Genomic DNA, 22,960 nt, shown 5'->3' with positions numbered 1-22,960 from the left:
CAGCTTGATAGAATCTCCAGAGAAGAATGGGAGAAACTCCCCAAATGCAGGTGTGCCAAGCTTGTAGCATCATACCCAAGAAGACTCGAGGCTGTAATCGGTGCCAARGGTGATTCAACAAAGTACTGAGTAAAGGGTCTGAATACTTATGTAAATGTGACATTTACGTTTTTTTATKTTTAATAGATTTGCAAAAATGTTGAAAAAACTGTTTTTGCTTTGTCATTATGGGGTATTGTGTGTAGATTGATGAGAAAGAAAAAACTATTTAATCAGTTTTAGAATAAGGCTGTAATGTAACAAAATGGGGCAAAAGTCAAGGGGTCTGAATACTTTTCGAATGCACTGTATATGGTACAGGTGTCATCTTTTATTTTARGCCCATAACCACGTGTGTGAGGTGTATACTTTTGTTTCAAAGTAGATTTGTTTGAGGCTACCAGGAAACACTCTGTGTTACCCTGATTTAGCCCACAACAGTAAATATGCTTTACGTAAAAAGGCATGGTTAGCTGGAGTAAATTCCAAAACTGGGTGACTGCTCTTATCTTTTGACCATAAAGCTTTTCCTGATTAAACCTTTAGATAAACACAATTGCGCATTTTGCGCTCTATTTTTGCATGCAAGAAATGTCCAAAGTCCAAGAGGCTGATTTGATGTTCAATTCTTTGCTTAAACAGTGGGTGGCAGTGGAACATTTAACAAAACATAGAGACCACAATTGTCCTAAAATATAATGTATTCCCATTTTAAGAGAATGTCACCTACTAGTCCCTGGAGCCGTTGTTGGGTCACATCAATAGGAAGCTTTGTTCCCAAGGACACTGAATGCAAGAGTATGATAGGAATGGCCAGTGCCATGTATTTAGAAAGTCGGGCCAACTTTTAGAATTTTGAATATTGTTCTAGTTCTAGACATTCAGTTTAATATCATTGATTAAATATTCCTCATGTGATGTTAATGGGGAGTTAACATGGCTTCCATACAGTGTTGAAGTGTCATGTGTTGGATTCGGGCTAAACTTTGAACATTGATATATTAAAGACATGAAAGATCAGACGCATAGTATATAAAGGAGAGATCTGTAGAAAGACAGAGTGGCTGTGGAATGTACTGGGTGGACGGGAGAAAGTCACGGGAGTGTGATAGGTGATACGAGAGGACATCTGTGGATTAGGCAAAGGAGGGGTTGAGGTCAGGAGGTCAGGTCARAKCCCCTGAAGGGAGAAATAATGGTTATATTATCATGTTACCCTCTTCCTGTGGAACCATAAGATGTAAGGATTGGAGAGAAGGAGGAGTGTCTAAACTGGAGTATATATACTTGTGATGATGGGAACATGTCTTTGTCTGAATTACAGCTGTAACGACCCTTTGGRAAGAATTAAACTTGGTTAAGCTTTTCTAGTGTCTGTGAGTTATTTACTCTGAAAAATAAGAACCTAACACATGTAAATGTATCATATTGCAGAAACTGCATTGGCCCAGCTTTCTAAATACATGGCTCTGGGAATGGCTAATTGCAGAACAAATGAACAGACTCATTATTGGCCTTTCGCACCTGGAGGGATTAAAAAACATGATATGACAGTGTCATAGTCCATCAAATAATGTCTCTATGTGATATTCGAGGAGCTAGCTAGTTATGTTAGGTGCATTTGGGCTTTTTTGAAAAGATATAGAGAATCCCACCTATCATCCTAGACCCGTAACATCTGACCTTCTGTCAGTACTAGACCTATACTATACTTTCCCCTATTTTAGCTGTCTCTCTATGCTGTTATGTAAGTAATGCTGGTTAAAATGACTGTATGGTCATTGCACGACATGGGGTCTGTCTGCCCTCTGCTAGAACTACAAAGCCCACAAAGCTCCTCCTCCACTGTACCTCGTTTGACTCCATAACTAAGCGACACACAAAAGTTGTTGCATGGTAAGGCGTGCCAAATACATCTCATTATTGTAATAATTATTTGAATATTCGATAAGGGTTGTTGACCTCAACCGCTTGTATTCAATGGAGAGAGTTGCTATGTTACTAGCCTCATTTCATAATATGCATAGCCATCTCGAGACAACTGTTATAAAGTGTTTTTTTCTCAAAGTTGCCCGGGATGACACGTGTCCTATTTATATCAGTACACTCTTAACAATAAAAAAATTAGGACATTTCTATTTGATCAAATAAATCTCACGTAGAAAATAGGGCTCCCGAGTGGTGCAGCGGTCTAAGGCACTGTATCTCAGTGCTAGAGGTGTCACTACCGACCCTGGTTCGACTCCAGGCTGTATCACAACCGGTCGTGATTGGGAGTCTCATAGTGCAGCGCACAATTGTCCGGGTTAGGGTTTGATCGGTGTAGGCCATCATTGTAAATAAGAATTTGTTCTTAACTGACTTGCCTAGTTAAATAAAKGTTAAATAAAAAATGAATCCATAMATTTTTTTGTTGACCAAATTCGACACTCATTGACCTCCATACAAAAACTCCTTGCTTGGAGGGAGAAACAACGAAAAACCGCCACCTGCTGGAGGGAGAGAGATCTTCCACCGAGTTGGGCGTCTCTCTTCCACTTTATCTCTGGGTGAGCAGGCAAACAAGAAGTCCAAGAAACAGGATATAATCACAGATACAACAATGAGCCAGATATTTCACCGGATGAAATATGTGAAACATCTGGTTGGCATTTCAACTACCTACCAAATATGGTGATGAGAGGAAGCCCAGTGGCAAGCAGTGGGAGAAGATGTGGCGAAATGGGATTTTGGCGGACATTCTGCAAATTAATTGATGAAACATTTGATCTACACACAGTTTTCTGTATCTAAAATTWGAATCTGTAAGGTAGACTTTACCCTTTGTTTGTAAAAATGGCATTGTTTAGAAGGAGCGCAAAGGCGAATTGAGTTATTGCACACGCGCAYTTCACAGCGTAGACGTTCCCTAACGGAAATATGCAAATAAATGCTAGAACGCGCCAATAGGACCTCGTTAGCTCGTGTTTGGCTCAGCCCACCGCCTTGCTTGTTCTGCCCACTATGATTAATTTGCTCCCATTTGAAACGACAGGCTCTGGTCAATTATAAAAATTGGGTTAGTTATAAAAAAATATAGACTTTGCTACGCTACTAGCCTCATCGACTGTGCCGTCGGGCTCCAGATTGATATAACATATGGTGTGGTTAGCTGATACTTAAATACATATTCAGGCATTGTAACATCTGGTATGCGTCAGCAACGCCTGGGAAGAGGAACGCGCCGATAATCTGCGCAKAAATGTTTTTGGGTTTCAGGAACGAACGGTTGAAACATTGCAGGGAATAGGCCTACTGGCCGCAAATGTTCCCTCTCCCAGGCCCCTGAGCCTGTGCAGGGATGTGATATCGATCGGTATGTGACTGAAGGAGTGGGATGCGTTATTATTTATTTATTTGAGTTTTTTTCCTGAAATATTTTTTCCCACAGTTCACTACTCCGTACAGTAGGTGGCGGAAATACAGTTTATAGTTGTGGACCACAATTTGTAGTCTGCATGGCTGTCATAAAACCTCAGAGAAGAAGAAGAAGAAGAAAGGTGAGCTAGAAAAACATATAACACAAGTTATTACCACGTTTTTGAGTAAGAACATCCGAGAAACAAGTTGACTCAATGTATGAGTAATTTAGTTGTTTGATTTAAAAACTTTAAAATGACTGTAACTCGTGTATCATGCCAGAGCGGCTAGCTAGATATTTAACGTTAGTTAGCTAAGTAGCGGAGTTACGTAGCTAACGCTACCTAGCTAGCTACCTTGCTTACAAAACAAGGACTGAATCCTGAGCCTCTTGTTGTAGCTTGCTTATTAGAACTGTTGGGAAACGTCCCATCTAGCTAATCACTACCATGAGTCTGACGATGGAGGCCAGTGTCTCTTTCCTCCAATATGAACTTGCATCGACCATCGAACGGGCAGTAAGGTGTGCAGTTGAAACCGTTTTAAAGGAAACTGCCAGAGTAGTCGGCATCAAAATGACCGCAGCTCGGACTGCTGCTGCTGAGTCTCATCGGGAAAACCAAAGTTTGAGAGAGAGACTTGAGCTATCAGAGGGTGAACTCAACGCTGTACGGTACTACATGACAGCAGCCGAGAACAACATCAAACAGTGTTTACTCCTTAATCCCAACCATCCTAGATCAGGTACATTAGGTCCTGGTACGGGGAGTCCATCCAGCATGCTGAATAGGGGCACGACCCGTGTGCCCAAGTCGTTTCGAGCCTCATCCACAAGATCCCAGTTTTCGAAGTCACTCCCTAGTGTAGGTCTTTGCTTACCAACAGTGCAGCATGAATGGCCCAGGAGCAGCTCAAGCTTGAGAGGAATACGGACATCCTCCTCCACTGTCTCTTGCTCCAATCCTTCACAAACATCCAAAGCGCCACAAGTAGAGGTTGAAAGCTCACCTCAACACACTGAGGAGGATACAGAGGATCAATTCTACATCACGGATGATGGAGTTGTAGAGAAAGGTAGGCTTACGCCGGACACATAGACATCAATACTTGCATGCACTCAATAAGTGAAAAGTATCCTGCTCACTGGTCATGATGATGTCATTCATCTCTTTCAGAGTACAAAGTCAGTGCAAGTGGATCAGAGGACTCTAGAAGAATTCCACACGAGCAGGAGGGGGAAACAGTGGCAGCAGAGGTCCCTCACAGAACCTCTATTACCAACTTTGAGTTTGAGATGGGTCCGAGTCACCCAGCAGGCAATGTGAATGACCTGGGCCTGATCCAGGTGCTGGATGAGGTGCAAGAAGTCAAAGGAACAGTTAAAATTGAAAACGACCCTGAGTTACCTAGTATGCTGCAGTCACACCTCCCTGAATCATCACAACTGCCGCCACAGATGCCAACTCACATCGATAACCATGATGGTGACAATGATGGTAACTTCATGGGCTTTGTCCCACCTATTGTAGGGGACCCTGTTCTTATTGGGGCTTTTGAAGTCAGAAGGGAGAGCTCAGATAAGGTGCATCGCTGCAACGTGTGTGGCCGGGGCTTCCGTCGCTTCTACTGTCTGAAGACACACCAGCGCATTCACACGGGTGAGCGGCCATATCCCTGCAGGTATTGCGAGAAGCGTTTCCGCCACCTGGACAGTCTGCATAAGCACCAGCGCATCCACACTGGGGAGAGGCCCTACCGCTGTGCCCAGTGTGGCTGCTGTTTCAGAGAGCTGGGCCAGCTCAAGAAGCACAGGCTGACCCACTCACCTTCCCCCACCACACCCCACCCGTCACTGTCTTTACTTCAAGCAGGGCCCTCATACACATGGCCACACCTCCACTCACAGTCCCCGGATTCCTGATCAGGGTGGATTTGGTACACATTCATACACACATTTGATAAATGTGATGGAGATATTATTTGTGTTAAGGTCATCCTAATCAGAAGTTAATATTATTAAATTGATAATGTAGACAAGCTGATTGTGTATAGAGTCATATTTATTCTAATATATATTCTCTTTTCTACTTGTTCACAATTTTCTTCATTTGCATAAAAGGGTGTTCATTATGTTGTCATAGATATGAGAGGTTTGCAGATTCCACCTGGAAAGGTTTATACAGCCATTTGGCATCAAGGGTTGATTTCCATTTACTTTAAAAATATCATTTTTTGTATAAAATGGAAATACAGAATACTTGAGCTGAGTTGGGAGCACAAGGCAGAAATCATTGGTGTATTTTTGTTGGTATCACATCACCATTATCAACAGCTAAATGCCATAAATARCCCATATCAGGGAGGTGATATGTATTTTAAATTATTCTTCTGGTGTATTGTTTTTATATTGAACTGTGTGAGTTAGTCTGTTCAATTTGAACAGCAATGCATTTACATTAAGTTTTTGACAATTTACCAATAAAAAGTGACACTTTCACAGTATTATTTGATTATTATGTTTAACGTCTATGGGATCAGTGTTTCCCCCCTCCTGCSGGATGGTTGAGCTAACGTAGGCTAATGTGATTAGCATGAGGTTGTAAGTAAGTAACAAACAAAAAAAATCCCAGGACATAGACACAGTTGAAGTCAGAAGTTTACATACACCTTACCCAAATACATTTTAAACTCAGTTTTTCACAATTCCTGACATTTAATCCTAGTAAAAATTCCCTGTCTTAGGTCAGTTAGGATCACCACTTTATTTTAAGAATGTGAAATATCAGAATAATAGTAGAGATTTATTTCAGCTTTTATTTCTTTCATCACATTCCCAGTGGGTCAGAAGTTTACATACACTCAATTAGTATTTGGTAGCGTTGCCTTTAAATTGTTTAACCTGGGTCAAACGTTTCGGGTAGCCTTCCACAGCCTTCCACAACAATAAGTTGGGTGAATTTTGGCCCATTCCCCCTGACAGAGCTGGTGTAACTGAATCAGGTTTGTCGGCCTCCTTGCTCGCACACGCTTTTTCAGTTCTGCCCACAAATTTTCTATAGGATTGAGGGCAGGGCTTTGTGATGGTCACTCCAATATCTTGACTTTGTTGTCCTTAAGCCATTTTGCCACAACTTTGGAAGTATGCTTGGGGTCATTGTCCAGTTGGAAGACTCATTTGGGACCAAGCTTTAACTTCCTGACTGATGTCTTGAGCTGTTGCTTCAATATATCCACATCTTTTCCCCCCCTCATGATGCCATCTATTTTGTGAAGTGCACCAGTCCCTCCTGCAGCAAAACACCCCCACACATGATGCTGCCACCCCTGTACTTCACGTTGGGATGGTGTCTTCAGCTTGCAAACATCCCCCTTTTCTCCAAACATAATGATGGTCATATTGCCAAACAGTTCTATTTTTTTCACAGACCAGAGGACATTTCTCCAAAAAGTACGATCTTTGTCCCCATGTGCAGTTGCAAACCATAGTCTGGCTTTTATGGCGGTTTGGAGCAGTGGCTTCTTCCTTGCTGAGCGGACTTTCTAGTTATGTCGATATAGGACTTGTTTTACTGTGGATATAGATACTTTTGTACCTGTTTCCTCCAGCATCTTCACAAGGTCCTTTGCTGTTGTACTGGGATTGATTTGCACTTTTCACACCAAAGTACGTTCATCTCTAGGAGACAGAACATGTCTCCTTCCTGAGCGGTATAACGGCTGCGTGGTCCCATAGTGTTTATACTTGCGTACTATTGTTTGTACAGATGAACATGCCACCTTCAGCCGTTTGGAAATTGCTCCCAAGGATGAACCAGACTTGTGGAGGTCTACAATTTTTTTTCTGAATTCTTGGCTGATTTCTTTTGAATTTCCCATGATGTCAAGCAAAGAGGCACTGAGTTTGAAGGTAGGCCTTGAAATACATCCACAGATACACCTCCAATTGACTCAAATTATGTCAATTAACCTATCAGAAGCTTCTAAAGCCATGACATCCTTTTCTGGAATTTTTCAAGCTGTTTAAAGGCACAGTTAACTTAGTGTATGTAAACTTCTGACCCACTGGAGTTATGATACAGTGAGTTATAAATGAAATAATCTGTCAACAATTGCTGGAAAAATTACTTGTGTCATGGACAAAGTAGATGTCCWWACCGACTTGCAAAAACTATAGTTTGTTAACAAGAAATTTGTTGAGTGGTTGAAAAACGAATGACTCCAATCTAAGTGTATGTAAACTTCTGACTTCAACTGTATCTGATATGGGCAGAAAGCTTAAATTCTTGTTAATCTTACTGCACTGTACAATTTACAGTAGCTATTACAGTGAAAGAATACCATGCAATTGTTTGAGGAGAGTACACAATTATGAACTTTGAAAATGTATTAATAAACCAATTAGGCACAACATTTTGAACAGATATGCAATGGTTCATTGGATCAGTCTAAAATGTTGCACATACACTAGTGGCCAAAACCTAAATTGCGCCTGGGGTGGAATAATACATTAGGACCTTTCTCTTGCATTTCAAAGATGATGGTACAAGATCTTTTACCAGATCTAATGTGTTATATTCTCCGACATTAATTTCACATTTCCACAAATGTCAATGTGTTTCCTTTCAAATGGTATCAAGAATATGCATATCCTTGCTTCGGGTCCTGAGCTGCAGGCAGTTAGATTTGGGTATGACATTTTAGGTGAAAATTGGGGGGTAAAGGGTCRGATCCTTTTAACATTATTACAGTAAAACAACTTCTGAAAGGGACCCAAGACACCAAGTTTATTCATAATCTTAAATATAGTTATTACAATATTTCATCTGGGGCCCTGTGTTTTGTACAATCATAACTAAACACAGGGCCCCAGATGAGAATTACACCCAAAATGTAAGCAGTTGTCTATGGATGGTGGTGGACCATCTGACATAAGAAAAAGGGTACCGTGTGATTAATAAAAATTAAGGTTAAAATGCAAACATGTCACATGATTGCGCAAAACACAGGGCACTAATCATTCATGACATATATTTGTGGTATTTTCACYCTCCCCTTTTTGGCAGTCACATGAACAGTTTCTACTGTCCCGTGACCTGCACMGAACAAATAGAGGCGGCAAGTAGACAGCATCATACCTGCAAACTGGTCAATGTCTATGGGCATATGGAGAATATATATGTACATTTGAATTACAGCTGTTTAGATTTAGGCATTTCTGTTTTATATCTTATGCGCTATTGGATCATTTGTATGTCGCCTATGCTACCTATAGCCAGTAGTTTTCAAATCTACTAAGATCAACTATTAACTAACAAAACACGCATGTGTTAATGGTGTTAAATTACGTCATCATTTTGCTGTAAACTGATAAGCGGGCAATAAGCGAGCAGTCACCGAGCCAGAGGCCGACTGAGGAGGGTTTTTTAAAAGCGGAAGTGCGCGCGCTGATTCTTGCTGACGGAGTGTAGGTGAGTTTCTGTTTTCATCTGGCTATACCTACAATACGGCATTATCGCAAAGCAAACAACAATATAAACAAATGTTTTATCATTAGTCAAACTACAAKTTTACGGAATTGCGAGGTTGAATTGTAGAATGACCTCGCTGAGAACCGCTGTGTATCGCCGTTTCACTTCCCCTTTGTGGATACATGAAATAAACATCAATTCRATATAATCGCGCAACTCTTAACGTTACTTGGTAACAAATTCTATGTTGATGTTGCATGACTTTGAAGCATCATGTTTATGTAGAATGTCTGATGCTTTTCTGGTGGCTCGTAGTTTTATTATTTAAAACCCTCCGCTCGCCCCTTCTATTTGCAAACCTGATTTTTTTGTTGTCGTTGTAAATATAAAGCCATACTGTGTTTTCAGGAACATGTCCTATTGTCAGCGTTGTTACGAACTTATACAAATAATGACTCCATTTAACAGGGTTACAAAAGGTTCAGGGGACGTCTGAACCATCTAAAAACTCTGCTGAAAGCCATGTCTAATGAACACACACCCCTCCTCGCCCATGGGGTATGTGGTCTGTCAGCAGACAATGCAGTGTGTGGCATAGGGGAGTCAGAGGGCACTGGGGAGGCCAGCACTCCTAATGCTGTACCTCGAAAGCTCAACACCTTCTTCGGGGTGATGGTGCCCACTGTCCTCTCCATGTTTAGCATTGTCCTCTTCCTCAGAACTGGTGAGTGCAGCATCTAGATGTCAGACAACTACAAATATAGGCTGTGAATGTGGAATTTATTTACAGTGCGATGTACAGTGATGCTTGCTGATAGTCAGAAGCTGCTGTTGGCTTCAAGCTCTGCTATATTATTTTAAATGTTTGTGTGTGTAACTGTGAATGCATTAGGTTAATATATTGTGGTCCTGTAACAAGACTAATACTGTGTAATGATGTCTCCTATAGGGTTTGTGGTTGGTCATGCGGGGCTCTTGCAGGGTCTTGTGATGCTGCTTGTAGCTTACACCATTATCTCCCTCACCATCTTGTCCATCTGTGCTATTTCCACCAACGGTGCTGTGCAGGGAGGTGGGGCCTATTGTATCCTTAACACCGGTTCGTTCTCATACCCCCCCAAAAGAAATATTTAGCAAGTGTGTTTGTATTCCTCTTAAGTATTAGTGCAGTTTAAAACAGCTATGTTTTTACTATTCAATCTTGATGCCACAGTCTTTACAGTAATTCTAGCCCTTATCTTTAAAGGGAAATTTCACCACGTTTCAACATAATTTTYATCATCTCCAGCACCAACCCAACATGGTGAAAACGGCGGGATTCTATGTTTTGTAGTCAAAAAGATAACTGTTTCTGATGACATCTGGATACGGTAAAGACATGGTGGACCCCAAGAAGAGTAGCTGCTGCATGTTCAACAGCTAATGGGGATCCTAATAAACTAAATAAAACATAATCTGATGCATCCAGGCCCAGATTACCGAACAGGCACGCAGGGCACATGCCCCGAGGCCCCCGACCTCCAGGGGGCCCACAACAACAAAATAAAATTATGAACATGTCATAAGCAMTGGCAAACTGTGTATAATTGCAGAACATTTGCTTTAAAACTGCTAAATGTTCTCTCAGCCTCATTACAAAATGTTTAGAATAGCATTATAAAACTGCACATTTTCTCTTTGCCCCATGGCAAAATGTGTTGAAATTCAGGAAGTTAGCTGTCCCCCTCCCCTTAAAAATGTGTTTTGGAGGTAGGTGCCCCGGCCCCGAAATGCATTAGTCCAGCCCTGTGTGCATCATATGATTTAACCAAATGAGCAGGTTGCAATGCTGACTTTTGCCTGCTCATAGTTTTAAAACCACATGATTCACTCCAGATCAGTGATATTTAACCCCTTGACCTAATGTCTGCCAGTCATGATCAGTCGATCTTTGGGCCCAGAGTTTGGAGGAAGCATTGGCCTCATGTTCTTCCTGGCCAAAGTGTGTGCATGTGGAGTGTATGTGCTTGGTCTGGTAGAGGCACTACTTGACATATTTGGTCAGGATCCAGGTTAGTTTTGACGTTCTATAATTAACAGCCCAATACCTTGTAATTCCTAGCATGCATGCCACGTTTTGTGGTACTGCTTTAAAAAATCTACTGAATATTTCTTAAAGGTTGGTGCCTCATGCATTCAAAGGAGTCATTCCACCATGTGTTTCATCCGACATCTTATCAACTTCTATGTCCCACTCCCACCTCAGTGTCCTCCTCTGCATTTCGAGTGCTTCCCCAGGGCTACTGGTACACAGTGCTGTACTCTTCYATAGTTCTCCTGCTGGTTCTGATGGTGTGCCTAGTGGGCGCCCACATCTTCGCCCGCACCTCCTTCCTCATCCTGCTGGTGGTGACCATCTCCCTTCTGTCCATCTACATCAGCCCCCTGGCGCTGACCACGCCCCTAAAGTTCCTCATCACCCACCAGGGCCCTGGCAACCAGACCCTCACCTACAACGCCAGCTACACAGGCTTCAACGGCACCACGCTGAAGGACAACCTGGGCTGTGAGTACTGGCTGCCTGGGGTCAAAGGTCAGGGGGGGACGGTGCGATAGTACTTAGGTACACTGTATAGGGAACAGGGTGCTATTTCAGATGCATTCTAGTTATAGTAAGCCTTGATAGGGAAGTTGAACTGGATGTGTAAAAAGTCGTTAGTTTTATGGTTTGAGAGAGCTGTTGTAGAAATAGTGTTCTTCCTCTTTCTTCTCTTTAGCGGGCTACACTGTGGACTACAGCACTGGTAAAGTCATGTCATTCGCCACCGTGTTCGCTGTCATGTTCACCAGCTGCACCGGAATCATGGCCGGAGCCAACATGTCAGGTACTGTCCACACACATTAAAACTCATGCCMGCTGGTGGATATTACAACTACAAATAGTTGTCATTAACAACTTTCCATATGMATTCTGAATCAAGGTAATGGAATCTTTTAGTTCCAGGGCAAATCCACGGTAACCAATTATGCTGAGACTCCGATTTTGTTTTACTTTAAAATGTATGCTAAACAAAAACCATTGATTTCAAAGTTTACAACTCTACACACAATGACCACGTTTATATATGTACATATTCTTATTCATCCCTTTACATTTGTATGTATAAAGTAGTCATTGTGAATTTGTTAGATATTACTGCATTGTCAAACTAGAAGCACAAGCATTTCGCTACACTCGCATTAACATCTGCTAACCATGTGTATGTGACCAATACAATTTGATTTGAACAATTTACACAGTTAAAAAAAAAACTTTTACTGGAAAAACTGTGCAGATGCAGAGTTTGTAAACAGAATTACAGTAAAATCTCCCTCTGTTTTATTCAGTTACCAAACTTTATATCTGCACAGTTGTACAATTTTCTATGGAAATTGTTAAAAGTAGTCTTGTGTTTTGTTCAACTTGGAAATCAATGTGTTTTTGTTTGGTATACATTTTAAAGTGAAAAATCTGAGTCTTAGCATAATTGTGTTACCATGGAATTGCCCTCCATTACTTCACATCTCATTAAGCTTCACATAGACTCAAACTTGACATGTTCCACCATCTTCCCCTCAATCTGTTGTCTGTAGGAGAGCTGAAGAACCCCAGTGCTGCCATTCCCAAAGGCACCATTATTGCAGTCCTCTACACCTTCATAGTCTATGTCCTGCTCTTCATCCTGGCCAGCTCCACCTGTGAAAGGTCTGAATGGCTGGGCTGTTATTGAGGGTTGGAATTGTTGGAACTCTGTCACCTATCTAATTTGCTCATAATTTAATGCCTGCATATTAATCATACTGAAACAATGTAGTTTAATACAGTCAACTAATTAATGTATTTTGTTTAGGACCCTGTTGGCTCAGGATTACGGGTTCTTCCAGCGTATAAACATCTGGCCTCCATTTGTCACCATCGGGATCTATTGTTCCGCCCTGTCAGCAGCCATGTGCTCTCTGATTGGGGCGTCCCGGATCCTCCACGCCCTCGCACTGGACCAACTCTTTGGTAAGATGTTGTTGAACAAGTTTCACAATTAAAATACAGTCTATTTCTGCAACAGAGTAAAGGACATGTTTTTGTTTAATATAAAATAAGGAGCATGCTTTGATGTTGTGTTACCCATAGGTTTTCCATTGGCTCCTGCTGCTATCACATCTAGCTCAGGCAACCCATGGGTGGCAGTGCTCTACACCTGGGGGTTGGCACAGGTGAGGGGAAGCGATGGGTGTATCGTATTGAGCTATGCAGTACTACTTTTGATATTCTACGGGCTCTGAGACTGTCTTTGGTGTGACTGTGTAGTGTGTGGTGTTTGCAGGCCAGCTTAATGCCATAGCTGGCCTGGTGACAGTATTCTACCTGCTGGCCTATGCTGCTGTCGACCTGGCCTGTCTGGCTCTGGAGTGGGCATCGGCCCCCAACTTCAGGTAATCAGACATTAGTATCATGCTGTACAATCTGTTATAAAAAAAGAAGACATTGACTTTATTGTGTGATGATGATGTTGTCCTTAGTGAAGTAGTGTTTAACTAGAATACTTCTGACCATCAATGTCCAGTTTTCGCCTGTCTTTCACCTTTCACTTGTTTTACCTGTCTCCCTGTCTTCACCAGGCCCACTTTCCAGGTGTTCTCCTGGCACACGTGTCTGCTGGGCATCCTGAGCTGTCTGGTGATGATGTTCGTCATTAACCCGGTCTACTCCTCAGCCAGCATCGTCCTCCTCTTACTGCTGTTGCTTTTCCTGCACTACAGATCACCCACCAGCAGCTGGGGATACATCAGCCAGGCTCTCATCTTCCATCAGGTACCCACACCACACACACAGACTTGTACCAGTACATACAAACACACACTTATGGGCCAGTTCCTGGTTCGTGTTCAGTAGAGAAAACATTTTGCAATGGGGAAGAACTACCTGAACTTGTCCAATTTAGAATTTAAATTTTCTGATGCAAAATGATTTTCTACGCTGTTTCCTACTTAACAGGGCCCTGGGGTGTGTCACTGCTGTCATACTTGATGCTTTGAATCTGGTTTCCACCCATTCCACCTCTCCTGTAGGTGCGTAAGTATCTGCTGATGCTGGATGTGAGGAAGGACCATGTGAARTTCTGGAGGCCCCAGGTGTTGTTGATGGTGGCCAACCCTCGCTCCTCCTGCCAGCTCATCAAYTTTGTCAACCAGCTGAAGAAGGGTGGGCTGTTTGTGCTGGGACACGTGAAGCTGGGAGATCTGGGTAATATTATATGGATGGTGACGGGAGTTCTGGTACCAGCGGAATCGTGATTAAYTTACAATAAATGCTTGCCATGTTTATGACCACATGAAACCTAAAGCTTCTACTATTTGATACAAAAATGAGTAATCTACAGTAAGTGTGATATTCCTAGAAATATGATGACATTTATATTCATAGACAATTCATAGAACATTTTATGGAAACTAGTCAGGCTCTTCTTTTGTTTGGGAATCAAGGCAGTCCAGTCACTCAGCCAGCCTCTCATCTGTGTTTCAGACACCCTGCCCTCTGACCCTGTCCAGCAGCAGTATAACTTCTGGCTGAGTCTGGTGGATAAGCTGGGGGTGAAGGCCTTCGTGGACCTGACTCTGTCCTCCTCTGTGAGGCAGGGAACACAGCATCTGCTCCGTATCACAGGCCTGGGTGAGTTACATATCCTCCTGCTTACCATTCTGGGTCGTTGTTTATTGTTTTCCTGTTGATTCCTCCTCTTCACACACAACGGTGTCGGAAAGAGTATTGACACGACATATTCATTATAATATTACTACTTTGGAAAATGGAACATAAAACAGCTTTACCCGTCAAGCAGTATACTTTTTAGTGCATTTCATTATCCTCCTCCACTCTAATCTCTTCAAGGCGGCATGAAGCCCAACACTCTGGTCTTGGGGTTCTACGACAGTTGCACCCCTGAGGACTACTTCCTCCAAGACCATGCCTTCTGTGAGTCAAAAGGGTCTGGAGGGGATGATTTTGGGGTGGATCTGCCCTCTCTGCAAGCCCACTTCCCCCCAGTCCGCCATGTGGAGAGCCCACGCTGGCTCACGTCAGAGGAGTATGTGGGAATCATCTCAGATGCCATCAAGATGAGTAAGAACGTGTGTCTGGGCCGCTATTTCTTCCAGCTGCAGGGAGAGGGCATGGGGACCAAGACGGACGGGGCCACGAGGATCATCGACGTGTGGCCCCTCAACCTGCTGCAGCCGAGCAGCACGTCTGCAGCCTCYGTGGACGTTTGCAGTCTCTTCCTGCTGCAGATGGCGTGTGTTCTCAACATGGCCAGCAGATGGCGCCATGCCAGAATGAGAATATTCCTGTGTGTGGAGGCAGAGTCCAGCGACCAGGGTTGGGTGGTTAAAGAGGAGACCTACCGGGAGCTGTTGAGGAAGCTGAGGATCAGGGCCTCCATCAAGATAGTGCCCTGGGACTCTGTGGTGCAGCTCTACGGACAGAAACGGACACAGGACCCAGAGCTGGAGGGCCTGACGAAGCCGGCCCAGACCCTTTCAGAGGACTTCCAGTCTGCAGTCAACAGGATGCTGATGGAGCACAGTGCTGAGGCTGCTGTCCGCTTCCTGTATTTACCACGCCCCCCTGCTCACTCCAGCCAATCACAAAAATATCTCAGTCAGCTGGAAGCTGTGACTTACGGTTTAGGCCCAACCCTCTTGATTCATGGTCTCACCCCTGTCACGTGCACTGAGCTTTGAGTGTGTCACTCTGTGTGTTTATGGGATCAAAATGTAATGTAATTAACTTAATCCTGAACATGATAGAGAGGGCAGTCTAAATGCTTACAATATGAGCTACTTTACATAACATACTTTTTAGTTAGAAAATAAACACACAGGCACACTACACAACGGGACCTATAAGTATAGCTCTGTTCCCTGGGCATGTAGTTTCACATCTTGTATTGTAACTCATTGACACATCCACTCATTTCACAAATGAACACATTCAACATCTAGTCAGTCACAGTGGTACCTACCTACTTTCTGTAATATATTTATTTGTTAACTGTAATTTAATGGAGTACTTGTCTCATGCCTTTGTGTTGGTTGGGTAATAATATAAATACATTTATGTTGTGCCTGATATAGCTGTGTACACAGATGTAGTTTTCATAAAAAACCTCCGCTCTGGAATTGACCGTGTGGCCTGAGAGTGACACTGATTCAGTGTGAGTGAATGTTACATGTCAGTAGATCAAATGGTCTGTTCTGCAGCACTGGACCAAAGAAGAATCATATGATAGGTTGAATGGTGATGGAGGGAAAATGGATTCTGAAATACAGAAAGGGCAACATATGCTAACTAGCTATGGAAACTAGAATTTTGTGTTCYTTAATTTGATGCTGGTACAATCGCTTTCCATTGACCCCTTTTCCCAGTGTRTTCCTCTTCAGATTGTGACCCAGTTTGGGAGAGCTCACGAGCGTCTTTGRACCAAATGATCTCTTAGGATTTTGGGTCACTCACCAATTGGTCGTGCTTGAAATGCTGCTTCTTCGGACTACTATGTGGTTCATGATGGAACATCAATTCAAACTTCCTGAAACCGCTCTGAACTACATTAGTGCCTAATGCTTGACAATATTGTCATAATACACAAGCATTAAGCCACTGGCAGGCAGACTAAATATGGATTGCTCATTTATTTTGTCTAATTTATAATGCATCACCCTTATGCCAAATGCTAAGGATCATGCCATTCATTTGTTACTTGGAAAAAGTATTTAGATTTTTATGCTGTTTTGCTATGCTTTTCTTATGTACAGATTTTGGAAACAGAATGTTACTGCAAGGAGTTTGGTATTTATKAAAACGATTTACTAATTTAGAGGCAGGTAGTTGACGATATATGAAAGATTAAACATTTCACAACTTGTGGTGGGATGTTTGTGCTTAAGCAGAAATAGTTTCCTCTTTACAGTCCTATGAAGTTACTGTATATTTCTGACTCTGCTCAGAATCCATGTGCTGTTCTCAGGTTGTGCCACACAGACTGTTCTCTAGAGTCTGTGGACTGATCAGTGAGTGCCAGACAGGCTGCTTGTGAGTTAATCAGGACTCTGTCCAAGCAAATTACTCAATAGAAAATGTCAAAAACCAAAGTAATTACATTAAACATGCKGTTTCCTCTACACATATGTTACTCAGTTACAACTATTTGACAGTCATTTGTGAATGGGTTGGCAAAAGGCAATAAAATAAACAAAAGTAATTGTCTTTGTATTTATTTTTAAGAAAATAGAGATCACAAAAATGTGACGGTTGATACCAAAAATTGTACTATGTTAAAAGTCCAAATCAACCAGAACATGCACATGTTCAAGCATTCAGTTATAATGTTGTAGTCTATATCCCTAATATGTTTATAGCTAGAATATGTACTATAGAAGCCTGTTTGAGAGTTGCGTCTCCCACAGATCATACTCTGCTGCACTCAGGCTATATAGTTCCTGATGGATTTGGGGTCAGCTTGTTTACGTCACATCAACATTACACAATCTCTTTCCTATTACCAATACCTTTAAATGGCAGTCAATGCAAAAACAGTAACATTGATCAATTAGTTATCTACATATGAAGTAAAACATCTCATATCAATTTCCAATATGACCTCTTTAAAGCACCACAAACGTTTCAGTAGCAACCTCCTTTGCACTCCTTAGTCCTCTTTGCTTGCAGAATGTTCTGTCATTTCATATTTTTTTTCTCCTGTGTCCTCTGTGCAAATTTCTCTGTCTGCTTCACACAGTAGGATGAAAGGCGCAGCCAATCAGGGAAGAAAATGGACAGAGCAATGTGCTGTGGGACGGCAAAGAGAGACAGAGACATTTACAATCACATACAATAGTCTAATAGTATATACTGTTCATTCTGCATGGCTCATTTTTGGCTAAGGTAACAAAACCGTTAGAGTAGTTTGTTTTGAATATTTGCGTGGATAAGAGGAGTTCCTACCTGAAGAGCGTGAGACACACAGCCGCTGGTGTAGCTAGAGTGACCCACTGTGTTCAGAGCTTCACGGGCAAAAGCACTGGCACTCTTCAACAACAGGTTGGGGGGCAAGTTGTGGGTCATGTTAGTGGACACCATAAAGGGAGCCACACACTAAAGGAGAGGAAATTAAGAAAGGACAAGAGATAGGAAGAAACACAAAGATGCAAGGAAGGATACTGAAACAGGAGTGCATGTGATACAAMATTCTTAAAGTATTTTACCTGAACTGTTATTCCCTKTGACYTGTACTCTGAATTCAGAGAYCTGGAAAAATATGTCACAAAAATCTGCCAAGAAAAGAATGGATAACATTGATCCTCTGTAGCTGTTATAGAGCATGTCACTTACAATGCCAGGATAGTGGGTTTGATTCCCGGACCATCCGTATGTAAAATGTATGCATGCATGACTGTATGTCACTTTGGATAAAAGCATCTGCTGAATGGCATATACAGTTGAAGTCGGGTTTACATACACCTTAGCCAAAATTAACATCAGTTTTCACAATTCCTGACATTTAATCCAGTAAAAATTCCCTGTCTTAGATCAGTTAGGATCACCATTATTTTAAAATGTGAAATGTCAGAATAATAGTAGAAAATTTTTATTTCAGCTTTTTATTCTTTCATCACATTCCCAGTGGGTCAGAGTTTACATCACTCAATTAGTATTTGGTAGCATTGCCTTTAAATTGTTTAACTTGGGTCAAACGTTTCAGGTAGCCTTCCAAAGCCTTCCACAATAAGTTGGGTGAATTTTGGCCCATTCTTCCTGACAGAGCTGTGTAACGAGTCAGGTTTTAGGCATCTTTTGCTGCACACGCTTTTTCAGTTCTGCCAACAAATTTTCTATAGGATGAGGTCAGGGCTTGTGATGGCCACTCCAATACTTGACTTTGTTGCCTTAAACATTTGCCACAACTTTGGAAGTATGCTTGGGGTCATTGTATTTGGAAGACCCATTTGCGACCAAGCTTTAACTTCCTGACTGTCTTGAGATGTTGCTTCAATATATCCACATAATTTTCCTCTTATGATGCCATCTATTTTGTGAAGTCACCAGTCCCTCCTGCAGCAAAGCACCCCACAACATGATGCTGCCACCACCGTCTTCACGGTTGGAATGGTGTTCTTCGCTTGCAGCATCCCTTTTTCTCCAAACTTACGGTCATTATGGCACATTATTTTTGTTTCATCAGACCAGAGGACATTTCTCCAAAAATACGATCTTTTGTCCCAATGTGCAGTTGCAAACCGTAGTCTGGCTTTTTTATGGCGGTTTTGGAGCAGTGGCTTCTTCCTTGCTGAGGGCTTTCAGGTTATGTGATATAGGACTGTTTTACTGTGGATATAGATACTTTCGTACCTGTTTCCTCCCAGCATCTTCACAAGGTCCTTTGCTGTTGTTCTGGGATTGATTTGCACTTTTCGCACCAAAGTACGTTCATCTCTAGGAGACAGAACGCGTCTCCTTCCTGAGCGGTATGACGGCTGCATGGTCCCATGGTGTTATTACTCGATACTATTGTTTGTACAGATGAACGTGGTACCTTCAGGTGTTTGGAAAATTGCTCCCAAGGATGAACCAGACTTGTGGAGGTCTACCATTTTCTGTGGTCTTGGCTGATTTATTTTTATTTTCCCATGATGTCAAGCAAAGAGGCACTGAGTTTGAAGGTAGGCCTTGAAATACATCCACAGGTACACCTCCAATTGACTCAAATGATGTCAATTAGCCTATCAGAAGCTTCTAAAGCTATGACATTGTTTTCTGGAATTTTCCAAGCTGTTTAAATGCACAGTCAACTTAGTGTATGTAAACTTCTGACCCACTGGAATTGTGATACAGTGAATTATAAGTGAAATAATTAATAATAATAATAAACAAGAAATTTGTGGAGTGGTTGAAAAAAGAGTTTTAATGACTCCAACCTAAGCGTATGTAAACTTCCGACTTCAACTGTATATACACTGAACAAAAATATAATCGCAACATGTAAAGTGTTGGTCCCATGGTTCATGAGCTGAAATAAAAGATCACAGACATTTTCCATACGCACAAAATGCTTATTTCTCTCAAATTTTGTGCACAAATTAGTTTACATCCCTGTTAGTGAGCACTTCTCCTTTGCCAAGATAGTCCATCCACCTGACAGGTGTGGCATATCAAGAAGCTAATTAAACAGCATGATCATTACACCGGTGCGCCTTGTTAATGTTGAAACATTTTAAACAGAAATAACCAAACCAACATTTGAATGGTTAAAGACATGCTCCRGACCTTTGGCAACTACTAAGTATTTCTTTTAAACCTCCCTCTTCGGGGCCAATAAAAGGCCACTCTAAAATGTGCAGTTTTGTCACACAACACAATGCCACAGATGTCTCAAGTTGAGGCAGTGTGCAATTGGCATGCTAACTGCAGAAATGTTCACCAAAGCTGTTGCCAGAGATTTGAATGTTAATTTCTGTGAGAGAAATTACGTATTCACCTGATTTGTTTGATTTTAATAGTTAACAATATATACTTAACAATAGTAAGACATTTCTGTCCTAYTAATGCTGTGTTTTTATGGTCTCCACTCTAGCTTCCTGCAGCTGGTCTGGGTGTCGAGGACATGGGTTTTACTAGAGATAGCTTGAGCTGTCAATTGATTGATGTCTTGGTGATGAAAACTAAACAGCCACATTCCATTCTATRATTAGTGGTGCATGTGAGACATATGTCTCTGGGCTGACAGCCTGCATTCCATAGATAAGATGTGGTGTGTGTGACTCGAGATAGAGATAATCTGGAGGAGTAGAACAAACATCAGGTGCAGATAACCAGATGAACCCAAGATGGCTTATGGTGACCCCAATCTGCATGGGAGGTGTGGAACCAGCATTCTTASTGTCAGCTATAACCAGCATTCTTAGTGTCAGCTATAACCAGCATTCTTAGTGTCAGCCATATAAGAAACAGCATTTTTTGTAAAGGTTAGACTCTCAGTCCAACACTCAAGGTGTTGGGTCGACCAGCTTCATTATTGCAATAATTAATCGRTATTGAATAAAGATGATTGTTTGAAAAAATGACAAAGTCTCTCTCACTTGATTAGAATATTCCACAACATTTCTCTACCATAAGCCGCCTCAAAAGTCGTTCTAGAGAATTTGGCAGTATGTCCAACCGGCCTCACAACCGCAGACCACGTGTAACCACACCAGTCCAGGACCTCCACATCCGGTTTCTTCACTTGCGTGATCGTTGGAGGGGGGAGGGGGTTTTAAGGAGTATTTCTGTCTGTAATAAAGTCCTTTTGTAGGGAAAAACTCATTCTGACTGGCTGGGTCTGGCTCCCCAGTGGGTAGGCCTATGCCCTCCCAGGCCCACCGATGGCTGCACCCCATCCAAGTCATGTGAAATCCATAGATTAGGGCCTAATGAATTTATTTCAATTTACTGATATCCTTATATGAACTGTAACTCAGTAAAAGTGTTGCATGTTGCGTTTATATTTTTGTTCAGTGTATGTATGTACATGAGGTTGAGCGTGTATGTGTGTGATACATTGTGTATGCTTGAGTGAGAGAAAGTTAAGTGAAAGGGAGAGGCACCTTGGTGGCGGAGTAGAGAGACAGCATGGGTTGTGGTTGAGCACCTGCCTCTGAAGTGGCCGTCTTTGCTTGACATCAAAATGGGAAAATAAAAAAAATAAAAATTCAGCCAAGACCGTCAGAAAAAAAATGGTGATGTGACATTCTTGCGCCTACTATAACCAAGTCCCTGTGTAGTACTCAGATGCCTTTGGGGTATGTAGAGCCAATTTCCAGAGAATCACAAGAGTGCTTGTGAAGTAGGCGCCCTCTTGCTTGCAACACACTTTGTACAGGGTCCTGCCAGCAATTAGTGTCTCTTAACTAATGGAATTGAAGGTCAGGCTGTCTTAAAATTTGTGATAGGCAATCACGACTACGGCAAGTTATAAACCCAAATGAGACCTCTCGACTTTGTTTACGTGCCACGGTCCAAAGCATATTCATTTATATGACACAAACTTTGGAAGTATGCTTGCGCAGCTGGTCCACTAGTGAGTAAGCGTTCCTGGCATTCTCCTAGAGTGGATGAAAACGACACCATCTTGCGCACCAATACTGTCTTCTTTGGTGAACCTTGCTTCGTGTGACTGATGTCCTTGAAGAAGTTGCTTCAATATATCCACAATAATTTTCCTCCTCATGATGCCATCTAGTTTGTGAAGTGCACCAGTCCCTCCTGCAGCAAAGCACCCCCACAACATGATGCTGCCACCACCGGGCTTCACGGTTGGGATGGTGTTCTTCGCTTGCAAGCATCCCCTTTTTCCTCCAAACATAACAACGGTCATTATGGCCAAACAGTTCTATTTTTGTTTCATCAGACCAGAGGACATTTCTCCAAAAAGTACAATCTTTGTCCCCATGTGCAGTTGCAAACCGTAGTCTGGCTTTTTTATGGCGGTTTTGGAGCAGTGGCTTTCTTCCTTGGCTGAGCGGCTTTTCAGTTATGTCGATATAGGACTGTTTCGTGGATATAGATACTTTGTACCTGTTTCCTCCAGCAATCTTCACAAGGTCCTTTGCTGTTGTTCTGGGATTGATTTGCACTTTTCGCACCAAAGTAGTTCATCTCTTAGGAGACAGAACGCTTCTCCTCCTGAGGGTATGACGGCTGCGTGGTCCCATGGTGTTTATACTGCGTACTATTGTTTGTACAGATGAACGTGGTACCTTCAGGGTTTGAAATTGCTCCCAAGGATGAACCAGACTTGTGGAGGTCTACCATTTTTCTGGGTCTTGGCTGATTTATTTTTATTTTCCCATGATGTCAAGCAAAGAGGCACTGAGTTTGAAGGTAGGCCTTGAAATACATCCACAGGTACACCTCCAATTGACTCAAATGATGTCAATTAGCCTATCAAAGCTTCTAAAGCTATGACATTGTTTTCTGGAATTTTCCAAAGCTAGTTTAAAGGCAC

The 22,960-nt window shown here is 42.1% G+C and overlaps 3 protein-coding genes across 6 annotated transcripts in view; 2 read left to right on the top strand and 1 right to left on the bottom strand.

Moving 5' to 3' along the window:
* The first annotated feature begins 3,552 nt into the window (after positions 1 to 3,552).
* On the top strand, positions 3,553 to 5,586 carry LOC111951178 (uncharacterized). The gene is made up of 2 exons (XM_023969237.2): positions 3,553 to 4,512; positions 4,614 to 5,586. Exons 1-2 carry the CDS (start codon positions 3,888 to 3,890, stop codon positions 5,357 to 5,359), a joined length of 1,371 nt encoding a protein of 456 aa, XP_023825005.1. The 5' UTR covers positions 3,553 to 3,887; the 3' UTR covers positions 5,360 to 5,586.
* A 2,952-nt stretch (positions 5,587 to 8,538) lies between these two features.
* Positions 8,539 to 17,194, top strand: slc12a9 (solute carrier family 12 member 9). Of its 2 annotated transcripts, none has more exons than XM_023967543.2 (14): positions 8,539 to 8,902; positions 9,375 to 9,630; positions 9,856 to 9,990; positions 10,820 to 10,957; positions 11,152 to 11,451; positions 11,663 to 11,770; positions 12,519 to 12,630; positions 12,776 to 12,933; positions 13,054 to 13,136; positions 13,231 to 13,355; positions 13,542 to 13,734; positions 13,992 to 14,166; positions 14,446 to 14,592; positions 14,812 to 17,194. In XM_023967543.2, the coding sequence occupies exons 2-14, from the start codon at positions 9,429 to 9,431 to the stop codon at positions 15,660 to 15,662; spliced, it is 2,727 nt and encodes a 908-aa protein (XP_023823311.1). In that variant the 5' UTR covers positions 8,539 to 8,902; positions 9,375 to 9,428; the 3' UTR covers positions 15,663 to 17,194. The 2 variants fall into 2 exon arrangements, with proteins under 2 accessions (XP_023823311.1, XP_023823310.1); XM_023967542.2 differs by having other exon boundaries at positions 8,539 to 8,906.
* hsd20b2 (hydroxysteroid (20-beta) dehydrogenase 2) overlaps positions 17,177 to 22,960 on the bottom strand; it is a 12,458-nt gene continuing 6,674 nt past the window's right edge. For 2 of the 3 annotated variants that reach the window (XM_023967546.2, XM_023967544.2), the window contains exons 9-12: positions 21,561 to 21,616; positions 18,183 to 18,248; positions 17,923 to 18,072; positions 17,177 to 17,766 (exon numbers count right to left, since the gene is read on the bottom strand). In XM_023967546.2, coding sequence (XP_023823314.1) covers positions 17,656 to 17,766; positions 17,923 to 18,072; positions 18,183 to 18,248; positions 21,561 to 21,616 — 383 coding nt within the window. In that variant the 3' untranslated portion in view covers positions 17,177 to 17,655. The remainder of the gene's footprint in view (positions 17,767 to 17,922; positions 18,073 to 18,182; positions 18,249 to 21,560; positions 21,617 to 22,960) is intronic. The other variant, XM_023967545.2, reaches the window with a different exon arrangement.

The sequence above is a fragment of the Salvelinus sp. IW2-2015 genome, linkage group LG23 (assembly GCF_002910315.2).
Source record: "Salvelinus sp. IW2-2015 linkage group LG23, ASM291031v2, whole genome shotgun sequence".
NCBI lineage: Eukaryota > Metazoa > Chordata > Actinopteri > Salmoniformes > Salmonidae > Salvelinus > Salvelinus sp. IW2-2015.
Note: the sequence above shows the minus strand (reverse complement) of the source record. Positions and strands in the feature narration are given on the sequence as shown.

What these genes read in the sequence shown, in the direction of transcription:
- LOC111951178 (XM_023969237.2), top strand. Translation starts at nt 3,888, where the DNA reads ATGAGTCTGACGATGGAGGCCAGTGTCTCTTTCCTCCAATATGAACTT. An exon ending in TGATGGAGTTGTAGAGAAAG is followed by an intron (nt 4,513 to 4,613) that starts GTAGGCTTACGC and finishes CATCTCTTTCAG; the next exon opens with AGTACAAAGTCAGTGCAAGT.